The 13,753-nt window shown below is 37.5% G+C and overlaps 1 protein-coding gene across 1 annotated transcript; it reads right to left on the bottom strand.

Annotated features, from left to right (window-relative positions):
* Nucleotides 1-6,459: 6,459 nt before the first annotated feature.
* Nucleotides 6,460-13,370, bottom strand: LOC121878598 (zinc finger protein 362-like). Its single transcript, XM_042384935.1, has 2 exons — nt 13,113-13,370; nt 6,460-8,194 (listed from the first exon to the last, which is right to left on the bottom strand). The coding sequence occupies exons 1-2, from the start codon at nt 13,189-13,191 to the stop codon at nt 6,711-6,713; spliced, it is 1,563 nt and encodes a 520-aa protein (XP_042240869.1). The 5' UTR covers nt 13,192-13,370; the 3' UTR covers nt 6,460-6,710.
* Nucleotides 13,371-13,753: the final 383 nt, after the last annotated feature.

Below are 13,753 nucleotides of genomic sequence, written 5' to 3'. Positions count from 1 at the left end.
ATAATAATAATAATAAAAGGGAATATCTGTCTGAGTGTGTGTCTGTTCCAGCTGTAACTCCAAAATGAGAAGAGTTAGAGACCTGAAGCTTTACACACACATTACATGGGTCCCCAGGTTGTGCACCTTGGTATTACTATTGACCACGGGCATCCGGGTGGTCCGGGCAAAAATCTTCCCCGACTGAAATATCGTTTCGGCGATTGCGGGAGGTGGTTACCCGTGTCAGGGAAGACACTGTGACAGTCAAGGCTGCATACCTAACCCGAGTGCAGCGGGCAATTTTGATAGTATATATATATATATATATATATATATATATATATATATATATATATATATATATATATATATATATATATATATATATATATATATATATATATATATATATATATATAAGTAATTGATCTTTGGACAATTGTTATTAGAATTATTGATCTACTGGGAGACTTGACAGTGTAGTCATCAGAGCAGTAAGTTAAACCTTCGTGCTGGTGAATGTCATCAATAACTGATGTTTATTGCTGGAAGGAGTAGTGTAAATGTGTCCCAAATTCCAGAGGATCTTCTTTCCGTATAGTGTCTCAAGGTATAAATGCCAAGGAAATGTATGGCCTCTTTTTTATTATGTTAATCTTTTACTGTTTCTGCAGGCTCTAGGGACTAGTACAAATGGTTGGACTGGAAATTAATCATCGCTTTCTTTCATTGACTTGACCTTGCCGGCAAATATTTAACAAATTATGTTCTTACTCTTATGCTGAATAGGTTATTTAACACAATCCTTTAACGTTCACTAACTTCAGTTTATTTTTTCCACGTCACTACGAGGCCGAACTATTAATCTTTTACAGATTAAATCTTTATAAAATCTTAACTATTCGAGGTGAAGATATCAAACCTGTGGGTGATAAAGGTATCTTTTACCGGCTGTGGCAGGCTAGACGCTCTGGCGACTGAGTAATCTCAGTAAATTACGGTCGTCCCCAGAACAACAAAGCTACAGTGATAATCTGTGATACCCACAACAAGAGACGAGGGCGACAAGCAACATCAGTCGCCAGATTTCTCACTGGTCGGCTCTACACACAAACATTCTTGATCTCTCGGCATCCTCGCCACACATGAGACACTTGTTTGGACTATCTTCTCTGCTCCGGCACTTGCCCTGCCACCCTTTGTTATTTCAACACTTGTCGTCTTTCCCTTTTGTACTCTGCACTTGTGTATACATTCTCCCTCACATACACCCATACACTTATCCTCTCTACCAGTCTCGCCTCTCTTCTCTGCCCCTACACTTAACCTCCCAGCATTCTCTACCCTATAATTAAATCCTCTATATCATACTTGATAACCAGAAACATGTAATCCACGCTGTGTATGTTTGTAATATTACACTATACTTTACAGTAAAATGCAGCCTTATGCAATACACAACGTACTGTGGCGCTTAGAACTCCCGGTCACTATTGAATCTTGATGCACAGTACATCACGAGGTGTCCGGGTAATCGGCCGAGTTAATCTTGACGCGACGGACGGTTTACAACATAGATATAATTTTTGGCTTGTGTTGCTATAAACCCAAGGAAATAAGATTATTTTTTAAATAACCAAACTTAATCGATATTAGATTAGGCAAGGTAGTGTTAGATTGATTAGGTTTGGTTAGTTTAATATTGATGTTTATTTATAGTTTACATTTATTTCATTTATATTGTCATTCCTATATACAGAGCAATTCAAAATGTATAAAAAAAGCTTACTTAACCTGAATTTATTTAATCCAGATGTTTTAAATGAAAAAGATAAAGTTTATATAAATTCGTTTCCATTAAGTTATAGCAAGAAAAAAATATCCATATTGAGAAGAAAAAAAAGTCATGCGTTCTAAAGGTTATTGTAAAATTCTCTCTTAAGCGTGAATTAGAATTTGTTTTGAAAATTTTTATCTCTTGTAGCGGAGGAACTGTTAGAGGTCTCCCTACAACAGAAACCTATAATAAGCTTGACGTTGTTTAGGAATTCATGTAAAACAAAGGATAGTATATACAGCGAAATAATACAATAAATTTTTGGATAATTGAAAAAAAAAATTTGCGAATAAAAATCTATTATGAACTTATACAAGATAATAGGGTTAATTGACCCAAGAAGAAACGTGACTTAACAGTATGTAAGTAAATACTGCGGACTTTTATATCATTGGTCAGGTCCTTAATTATTTAATTTAGGGATGATAATATGACCCATGACCTAAATACTTATGGACTTTAAGGATCTGTTAATTTATGACTTTTTATAGTTAACTGGATTGTCCCGATTATATTTTTCTTTGGGAAATTAGATATTAATTGCGACCAAATGTATTGAACATATTGTACATTTCTTTCGTTTATTTGGTAAAATTTTTGTTAATGTACTTTAATGTACATTGAAAAAAGTATTATAAACTACAGATGGTGAAGTTAATGATCTTGGTAAATACGTGACAATTTTGAGCCTTATGGGTTATGTAAATTGTCAATCAGTATTCCCAGAGCGGGCGGTTTACTACCATAATTGGCTTCTTTTTGGTGAGGCATTTCTTAAGTTGGTGGGTTTGGTGTTTTGTGTCTGAGTTACATCGAGTTTTCTAGTGGTAGACGAAAACAAAATCACTTAAATTGAAACGGAAACAACCCAGTGCTCTTATGACCTTGTTCAAGATATTTTCGCATACATTACCAAGGAATATTTGATGGATCAGATAGCTCTACGGTCCTACGCATTTGCTACTCCACAGTCGGCTTTGGGGAGCATGGCCATGTGCAGTTATTGTAACTAAAATTGTAGTTTCCTAATTTTGTCTCAACAGCCATTCTACCCTCAGCTCTGTCTGACACTAAGCTGTAAAGTACTTGGTGTGATTTTTTTTTACTTGAAATTTCCTCATCCCCTCCTCCTCCTCTCCTTCTCTCCTACTCCCGTCCTCCTCTCCTCCCCTTTTTCAGTTGAAATATTCATACTGATTACTCCTGGAGACAGTTTACTAGTAGCAAGTAGAACAACGATATCTCAGCAACTTTTTATATTTTTTTTCTAAATAATGGACATAAATATTACCGTCATTAATCATTATACTGGAATTTAGGAATTATTTTAAAAACTCAGTGATTATGTATGAAAAATCTGAAAATTTATGAGATAAATGTCATTAATTTCTTTTTATCATGGCGGCAGTCTCAAAAATGTATTTTCATGAGAGTTTGTTTAACAGGTTCGACAATTTCTTATATTTAACGTGTTTATGTCTTTTATAGGTTGAGTCATCACTTCGAGGTAAGTACACACTGTGATTTTTAGACAGTTTGGAAATATGTACCTTAAAAGTTATAATTATGGAGTTGAAATAGAAAATGAGATAAATCAAATGAATTAAACGTATCGGTATTATTCATAATTTTATGAAGTGGGGAAAGACTTTGCATACTGAGCCTTGCTTTATCTGGGAACATATTATTTTGTAGTTTAGTTGTTGCATGAATCTTACTAACACTGTTGACCCTTCAGTACTGGGGACCTCGCGGTGATAACGTCAGGTGCTGAGGTAAATCAAGGCTTGTAATAATGTTCGATTAGGTTACAATATCTAGGTTTAATTAAATGTATGACTAACATTTAAAAAGTTGGTTATGGAGGTATTGTAGTATTTGTTTTTCAGATGGAGGTAAGGTTAATATATTATAGTACAATACAAATGCAATTTTTCAGGTTCAGATGAAGTTATTTGTATGTCTCTGTTTACCACACGCGTGAAGTTTATTTAAGACAAAATAAAGTTCATGTCTCTTCATTTCAACACCGATGGATCTTTTTTTTGTGAAGCTAAAACTGTTTTGGGGCTGTTTGTTACACATGAGTTGTCAACTCTAATTGCGCATTGAAAGGGTAAAGGAATGCAATTCTTCCTCTGCAGTTTTTTACAAAATATTAACAATAATATGCTTTTTTTTATTGAATTCTATGTTTAATCAGTTTACAATTAGATGTTAGATTTGCATGGGGAAGTGACTCTTAGTTTATACCAGGAGGAACACTTCTTCATCCACTCCATGAACTCTTCTTTATGTTGCGATTCAAAACGCCTATAGACCAGCACATCACTTTACAAATGCTCGGTGTTACTGAAGGAACTCTTACACCCATAGCAACACACCTGACTTTGGTGGAGGGACCGGTAATGAACTTATCAAAGACTGAGTCTTTAGCAGTCAACTGCCACAATGGCAATCATACAATGTCATAACAATGTCGGTGCTGATATTTATAGCATTTTTTTAATCACAAGGATTTTTTTTAAATCAGACATTTACCAAAGATTAATGGTGGAATGGTTTTCATCCATGAACATCGGATCACTCGTTTAAAAGAATTCGCATAAAAACTTTCCCTTCTTGTTTGTGTTCATCGCCTACCTCTTACCTCATCGACTCTTCTAAGAAAGTATTACAATGATTCACAATTATTATTTCTGTCTATATTTAATTTTTGTTTGCAATTCTGTATTTCATTATATTCCTCATTTTAATTTTGTGGTTATTTCATTACTTAGAAATGAAAATAATATAATTATCTTTATCACTGTTTTGGTGTAAATGTTTGCCTGCCGTTTCAACAGATTCGTGAGTAATTTAGATAAATATTACTAAACAAAGTTCCTTTGTGGTCTACCACAGCTGTTCTAACATACTGTTACATAAAGTATATCTGTATTATTAACAAACTAGTTTACATTATCACAAGAGACAACCACTTGGTGTGTAATGGCAACTTTCAATTGAAAAACTTTGTGTAATATTAATTTATAGACATGAAATATTCTCTCTCTGTGAGTAATTAACATGTAAATTATTATTACATAAAATTTTCCAATTGAAAGTTGCCGTTACACACCAAGTGGTTGTCTCTTGTGATACTGTAAACTAATGTGTCTGTATATTTGTACGTAAATTGTAAGATTCTCTGTTCAGATTTTTTGCGGGGAAGAGTAGCCTTCACTGTGAACTTGGTTGGTCTTCACCATAGATTTATGTCGTTTTAGTCTCATGTCAGTCAATCAATAAAGGCTAGTGACAGGGGGGAAGGAGGTTCAGTGGAAGTTTAAAGAGAGGATTGAAGGGAATTTTAGTGGGAGAGGACAGATGCCGTGGCTTAACACAGCTTGTGTGGTGTGGGGTTGTAGGTTTGAGGTTTGAGGAAGTAGCAGCACCCAGCCAGGATGCGGCGGGGAGGGGGCGGGACCATAAGTCAGGTCAGACGTCAGGTGGGTGTTAGGTTGGGCAATGGTTTTTCTCTTCTTGGTCGGCTTGATTGGGTGTAGTGTTTTCTTGGTGCCCTTATTATAGAATGGATATCAATTCACTGGAGTCGGTGCAGCGAAGAATGACAAAAATGATTCTGGGACTTAGAAACCTTCCATATCAAGATAGGTGTAAGAAACTAAACTTGCATTCCCTAGAAAGACGAAGAGTGTGGGGAGATATGATAGAAGTATTTAAGTGGGTGAAAGGAATCAATAAAGGCGATATAGATAAAGTTCTTAAAATATCCGAGCAGGATAGGACTCGTAGCAACGGAGTTAAGTTGGATAAGTTTAGGTTTAGGAGGGAGATAGGAAGGAACTGGTTCACAAATAGGGTGGTGGACGAGTGGAACAAGTTTAGCAACTTTGTAGTAAGTGCTGGAACGCTGGAAAGTTTTAAAAGGAGGCTAGATAGATTCATGGATGATAGAGAGTGGTAGTTACCCTCGACAGGAGCTGCCATGCACAGGCCAACTGGCCTATTGCAGACTCCTTATGTTCTTTTTACATAATTTATTTAAACAATGTGTAGGTAGAGATCATACAAATGTTGATGTTAAGTCTACTTACCAAGGAGTCCGTCCCGTTACCAAAGACAGAAGACATTTTATTAATATTTTTTACAAGAATTGGTTATTAGTGATGATGATTTCTAATAGGTTTTAGACTCCATCACCTTATAAAAACAAGTCGAAGTGGACGATTTTTAATGTTTATATTAAGTTTCCCAAAAGCTGCTGTATGGCGCCGAGATCTGACTGGTGGACCAATGCATCATAGGTGTGTTGATCCCGTCTACTGTTACGTATTTTAAGGATGGCTTTCCTGTGGTCTTCTTTTTGGTCAATTTTACTTTATTCAGACACATTTGTTTGTGTCTGTAATTTTTGTGGCATTATCAAGATAGTCGGTTTCTAATAATGTTACTTTCATAACTGAAGTGAAGTTCGATTAACTTTCTTTTGGCTATGTTGTGTCCCCAGGGACGCATCCTAAGCGGACATGGGTGACTTTCTGTATTTTTAACACACATATTCCATGCCATGATACAGTATATATCAGAATGCAACACAGTTGAGTGGCAGATGGAAAATCTCAATACAAATTGGGTTAATAAAAAATAATTTTATTTACAAAAGCGTACAAAAGTTTTATATTACATGACTAGACATACTGGGACCTCAGTCTATTTATATGAAAAATACTTCTTTACTTAAAAAAATAGTTAATATAAATTTAATATAAATCATCACTCCAGTTTCTGAATCATGGAAGTGATATAAACATTCACAACATTACTGGACAACATCCCGGCATCATTTGTGTGAATGGCAGGTGTGGGACCAGTGTTGGCGAGACCATCACGATTGTGTGCGGCGGTGCAAGGCGGGGCAGGCGGCCTCGGTGTGCTTGTTGAGGAGGGACATCCTGGAGAAGGTCTTATGGCAGGTGACACACGCGTACTTCTTGACATCAGCGTGAGTCTGGAGGTGTGCCCGCAGGTTGCTGCGGTCAGCGAAGCAGCGGTCACACTGCGGACACTGGAAGGGCTTCTCGCCGGTGTGGGTCCTGATGTGCCCCTGCAGCAGCCAGGGCCGCGAGAAGGCCTTGCCACAGAGCTGACACTTGCAGGGCAATGTGTGGGTGCGGATGTGCATCTTGAGGGCACCCAGGCTTGTGTACACTTTGTCGCAGTGTTTGCACGCGAACGACTTGGTGCCCAGAGCTTCACAGTGGAACTGCTTGTGCTTGCTCAGCCCAGAGTACGTGGAGTACGACTTACTGCATCCCGTACACGAGTAAGGCGCTTCACCTCGTCCGGCCCCGCTACTACTGTCACTTGATCCGGACTCCGAGCCAGGTGAGCCACACTCTCGGTGGTGCCTGCCAGGTGAGGCTGGGTGGGGAGGGGCCAGCAGGTGTGGTATTGGCCATGAGAGTGGCACCATACCTGCCCACAAACTAGGAGGATTCGCTAAAAGTGGGTTTGGTCGTGTGCGTTGCAGGGGACTATTGATATCTGCAAACTGGCGGTGTGTTTGCCGTGGAGGGTCTTCAGCCAGCCAGGGTCGGTGAGGACGGACTGCTGAGACGGAGTTGGGATGGGCGTCCTGGGTTACCCCAAACACTGTCTCTACCGAGCTTCTAAAGTGACTTGCATTTGTTGGTGCTGACGGCAACTCTTTGGTGTTTGTATATGCTTGTTCTGCATTTACGTTTGAACTAGTGGCTTCACTAAAAGGGGGAGAATGTCTGAGGTCAGCTGGGTGTATCTTGGGTGTAGCTACTTCTAATGACATAGACCTACCCACTCCGGGTGAGGAAGGAAGATGTCCAGCCCAAGTAATATCCCTTAAGGGTGAGCTGGGACTCATGTAGTTCATTGAGCTGTGAGAGTTGATACCAGTTCTGTTGCCAGGTACAGGTAAGTGCTTGTCATGGTGCGGGATGAGTGGTGTTTGAGTACACATTGGTCGTGCCGGAGTTGTCGACTCTGTCTCTGATTCTGGTGATGTATCAACTCTGTGTGGTTGTCTGGGACATGGGCTGTGTGCGTCTGAAACCCGAGGAGTGTGTGGCTCATGCGAAGGTATAGACGGTGACCGTGTTGTTTCAGTGTGCATGGGTTGTTTACATGACTCTGGTGGACATAGTCTGTCTGACCCATATGTGCACAAAGTTTGACCGTGTGATTCCCTTGGGCGTATACCTTGTGACTGCAGCTCCTGTGTGTGTGGGTCGTGGACACATTGTTCCTGGGGGCGTGTGTGTGGGTGGGGTGTGGATGGTTCATCCCGCCCACATTTGAGACTGAGGTCTTCAGGTTCCGTCTGTTCACTCCCTGCTGAAATAATAACAACTTTGGTAAATTTTATGAAGGGACAACTATGTTATTCATTAATGCTTACTTTTATTACTAGTGAATAATATCATAACACTGAATGGAAGATTATGCAATCAGCAACATAAACATGCTATAGGAATATAATATAACGTGGATGAATAATCTGAATATATTATGGTTATATTAATAAACTACAAACACACACACACCACACACACACACACGGAAACAACAACAATAATAATAATAATAATGATATACAAATCACAACAGTACGTCTTGTTACAGGTATTAAAAAGCTTCAGGTTCGTGGGTCACTCCCGCTTGTTACGTCAACAAAAGCCCTACAAGTGACCACATTACAAAATCGGGTTTACATGTAGGCAAAGTAAATATGAATAAATGAAATACTTGGTGACACAAATAATACGAGTGACCATCAGTAACGTTGACAGGTATTAACGGGTCGTGTCTATAAATAACAAGGTCTACAGGACAGTAGTTCTCTCTTTCACCTCGATATTTTCCCCACTTGATTATATAACACCAAGTTTGGGTTAAGTTTACTTAAACTTCATATCCTTACTGAAAAGGAAATATTACCCTTTAAATTGTTGAAACAAGGACATGGAAGTATTATCTATATTATTCCTATCTTGAGTACAGTACAGTTCTCCTATTGTACTCCCTGAGGATGTGAATAATCACGATAGTGATTGAATCTTTTAGTGGTTCTCTCCTAGTAGTTCTCTGCATTATATAACTCACGTGTTGTCTGAAAATGTTAGGTCAGTATAGTAACATTACTGTATACTTGTAAGGAGGAATAAGATTATACAGTAGTGGGGAAATTTCTTGCATCAATTATAGCAAATAGCATCCGATCGCATTTAGAGAAAAACAAATTAATCTACGACTCTCAACATGGGTTTACAAAGGGGAAAATCTTGTATAATAAATTTGCTGACGTTTTTTAGAAAAGTCTTCGAGGTAGTAGATAATGAAAATTACGCTGTTATTTACTTAGACTTTAGCAAAGCGTTTGACAGAGTACCGCATCAGAGGCTTCTGAGAAAAGTTAAGGCTCATGGTATAGAGGGGAAAGCTTTAAATTGGATAAAATCATGGCTCACCGATAAAACACAGAGGGTCAGCGTAGGTGGTGTTAAATCTGAGTGTGGCTGTGTAACCAGTGGGATTCCCCAGGGGTCAGTACTGGGCCCACTCTTGTTCATAATCTACCTAAACGATCTAGATACTGGGATCAGCAGTGACATAAGCAAGTTTGCGGATGACACCAAAATAGGGCGGCAGATTAATTCAGGGCAGGATGCAAATGCACTACAGGAGGATTTATATAAACTGCAGGGGTGGTCAGAAAAATGGCAAATGAAATTGCTGGTGTTGACCAGCAAGTACAGCGTACTTAATATTGGAAGAACAAATACTGTCAATGTATACAGCCTTAACAGCATCAACCAAGAGAAGTCAACTTGTGAAAGAGAATGGATATCAATTCACTGGACTCGGTGCAGCGAAGATGACGAAAATGATTCCAGGACTTAGAAACCTTCCATATCAAGATAGATTAAAGAAACTAAACTTGCATTCCCTAGAAAGACGAAGAGTGCGGGGAGATATGATAGAAGTATTTAAGTGGGTGAAAGGAATCAATAAAGGGGATATAGATAAAGTTCTTATAATATCCGAGCAGGATAGGACTCGTAGCAACGGATTTAAGTTGGATAAGTTTAGGTTTAGGAGGGAGATAGGAAGAAACTGGTTCACAAATAGGGTGGTAGGCGAGTGGAACAAGCTTAGCAACTTTGTAGTAAGTGCTGGGACGCTGGAAAGTTTTAAAAGGAGGCTAGATAGATTCATGGATGATAGAGAGTGGTAGTTACCCTCGACAGGAGCTGCCATGCACAGGCCAACCGGCCTATTGTAAACTCTTTATGTTCTTATGTTCTAGTGCTTCAACAAACATCTTTTTTTTCCCAAACGTCTCTGAACTTCTGTTGCTATAAAGAACCGAACAATGACACAAGCAATTGTGTAAGTTATAAAATTAAAATAATATTAGTCGTGGTGTTTGCTATAACACATTCATAGAGCAATTACTTATGTAGATATAATACATAAATTACTTCTATTGACAATAGCAGTTCATAAAAACATTACAGAATACACTAAATTAGGTCCAGAAACACTCACTATACTGTAGGTCAACCATAAACTTAACTTGATCAGTACATTGTTCGTTTGTATGCACACTTGACAGCAAAATAAATTACTGTTTTCATTGTGAGATATTTTCATAATTTTATAGGCTTCAAATTTTTGGGCCTATTTACCATAATTATGTCATCAGTATTCATTTACCTTTTGAAAAGCTTTAGTTCATCTTTAAGTTAGAATGGGTACTTGGAGTCTTATGATTTTAGCTCACATGAGATTGATGAATTAATCGACACTATTCATCCCCTGTAAACCAGACATCTATAAATATTTAGATCTTAGGACTAAAATTACAGTATAAACCAAAGTATCGTATATATCTTCCGGCAATTGTTAGTTTGTCATTATATTGCTATGTATTTAAGTTCCAGAATTAATGTATTTAATTTCTTTTTTGACGATTTCCGTTTTCTGTCTTGTTCACTATATGATAATGGTTTTGTTGTACATCTTCTAAATTTAGTTCCTTTCTCTCTAGTTTTTACCGATTCCATTATTTAATTTCCCCTTGAAAATGGTAGTGAAGATAAGGAGCTGTGAGATCATCCTTAAATAAATATATCATTGTATTATTATGTCTGTGTGTAAATCTGTGCACTCGACTGTACGTTAACACATCCAGAATAATATTTCCTTAAATTAAAGAATAATAATTTTTTGTGTTTTAAAATATTAATAACAATAAAATAATAAAAATAATAATAATACAGTATAGTGACAGAGTTTTATGAAGTTATAATTAGTCATTAATAAGGATCAAGGAAAAGTAATACTGATAATCATGGTCAAGTGTAACGGTGTGATAATCATGGTCAAGTGTAACGGTGTGATAATCATGGACACTAACAATCAAGGTCAAGAATAGCACTAATAATCAAGGACAAGAATAACACTAATAATCAAGGACAAGAATAATCAAGGTCAAGAATAACACTGATAATCAAGGTCAAGAATAACACTGATAATCATGGTCAAGTATAATGGTGTGATAATCATGGTCAAGGTAACGGTGTGATAATCATGGAATCACACAATCAAGGACAAGAATAACACTAATAATCAAGGACAAGAATAACACTAATAATCAAGGTCAAGAATAACACTAATAATCAAGGTCAAGAATAACACTGATAATCAAGATCAAGAATAACACTGATAATCAAGGACAAGAATAACACTGATAATCAAGGTCAAGAATAACACTGATAATCAAGGACAAGAATAACACTGATAATCAAGGTCAAGAATAACACTGATAATCAAGGACAAGAATAACACCGATAATCAAGGACAAGAATAACACTAATAATCAAGGTCAAGAATAACACTGATAATCAAGGACAAGAATAACACTGATAATCAAGGACAAGAATAACACTGATAATCAAGGACAAGAATAACACTAATAATCAAGGACAAGAATAACACTAATAATAGAGGTCAAGAATAACACTAATAATCGAGGTCAAGAATAACACCGATAATCAAGGACAAGAATAACACTGATAATCAAGGACAAGAATAACACTGATAATCAAGGACAAGAATAACACCGATAATCAAGGACAAGAATAACACCGATAATCAAGGACAAGAATAACACTGATAATCAAGGACAAGAATAACACTGATAATCAAGGACAAGAATAACACTGATAATCAAGGACAAGAATAACACTGATAATCAAGGACAAGAATAACACTAATAATCAAGGACAAGAATAACACTAATAATCAAGGTCAAGAATAACATTGATAATCAAGGACAAGATTTAACACTGTCGAGGCTGATAACACTGATAAAAGCGAATGGTTTGTCATTGTGATGAGTTGTAATTGTGACCGGTGTCCCAGGTTGCCGATATGACTTTCTGCCTCATTTACACACAATTGCAAGGTCTCAATCGTTTCTCTTACTATTGACAACTCAACATACATACTGTATATCGTTTCCCACTCTTGATTTATTTTAATACTTTTTTATGGTTATTATTATTTTATTTTATATTTAAATTATTATTATTATTATTATTATTATTATTATTATTATTATTATTATTATTATTATTATTATTATTATTATTATTATTATTTCGCCCCCCAGGCCGTGGTGTGGGTCAGTGACCTGTGCCTGGGTGGACTAATCCCCGTAAAAAAAAATAATACAAAAGTAAAAAGATGACAGTGATGTAGCAGTCATGGGTAATACTAACGCTGGGTTAATTACCATGGCAGGCGAAAGAACTTGATGGCTGATTTAATAAACGGAAAAAAAACAATACGGTGTTGGATTATGAACGCTTGATCACTAAATCACGTCGTATAAGTGGAATAACCCATGGCGAGTCAGGGACATGTATGACACTAATGCGGGAATAAGAACGGTCGCTGGCAGGTATGTCCTTTGTCACGATCACTGTCATGTGAACCACCGCGGACGTGTCACACCCGCCAACTCCTTAATACACTGATAACAACCACCCTTAACGGAGCCTCCGTACCACACACCTGTAGGTCATATATATTTCACCCTAACACAATGACGTTAATTAAGTAAATGCTATGGAAACAACATGATAAAGACAACAGCATAGTTCACACACACACACACACACACACACACACACACGCGCACACACGCACATATTGTTTACAGACAGAAAGCACCATCCCGGTTTACCTGTTGCATCATCATAGGAGACAGACAGCGGCCTCTTCTTCAATGGGCAGTTGGAGTAGTCGTTCTTTAAGACAACCATCGTGGAATGTTGATCAACACTCTCGTAATAGTCAACTGAATGTCTGTTGCCAAACACAACTTGGCGGTTCTGTAATATTTTAGAGTTTTACTCTTCTTGTCTACCACGACGTTTCTCGGACGTAGCAGGATGGAGCATCATCCTCACGACCGATGCTAGAGTATGACTGAATTTGGGGAGACTCACTGGCTGTTTTCAGATGTCTCGCGGGTGACAGCAGTTGCCACTTCGCACGAAAACACAGATGGAAGCATAATCCTCTACCATTTATTTATAATGAAACCCTCTTGTAATTGTAGTCGATTACTTAATTTTTGCAATTGAATGCAATTCTTTAATCGTACACACACTTTCGAGGCACAGTTCAGTGGTAAGAATCAAAAATCAAAATACGAAGCGACATCTCGCGAGATGCTTAGGGAACACGTGCCCAGCAGCCTATCAGCTACCTGCTACGTCATGCATCTTGACCAATGAGAGCCCCTCATTAACCAATATGAGATGAAAAGGAGGGGCATATAAATTTTTGATCAGTCTTTAATTAGACTCTTAGATGTTATGA

Source organism: Homarus americanus, unplaced genomic scaffold (genome assembly GCF_018991925.1).
Source record: "Homarus americanus isolate GMGI-L3 unplaced genomic scaffold, GMGI_Hamer_2.0 scaffold39075, whole genome shotgun sequence".
Taxonomy (NCBI): Eukaryota; Metazoa; Arthropoda; class Malacostraca; order Decapoda; family Nephropidae; genus Homarus; species Homarus americanus.
The sequence above is the reverse complement of the archived record's forward strand: the minus strand, read 5'-3'. Positions and strand labels throughout refer to the sequence as shown.

Excerpts from the sequence above, each read along its gene's own strand:
- LOC121878598 (XM_042384935.1), bottom strand. The coding sequence starts at position 13,191 with ATGGTTGTCTTAAAGAACGACTACTCCAACTGCCCATTGAAGAAGAGG. Across the intron at positions 8,195-13,112 it reads CTCCTATGATGATGCAACAG|CAGGGAGTGAACAGACGGAA; the intron begins GTAAACCGGGAT and ends TTATTATTTCAG.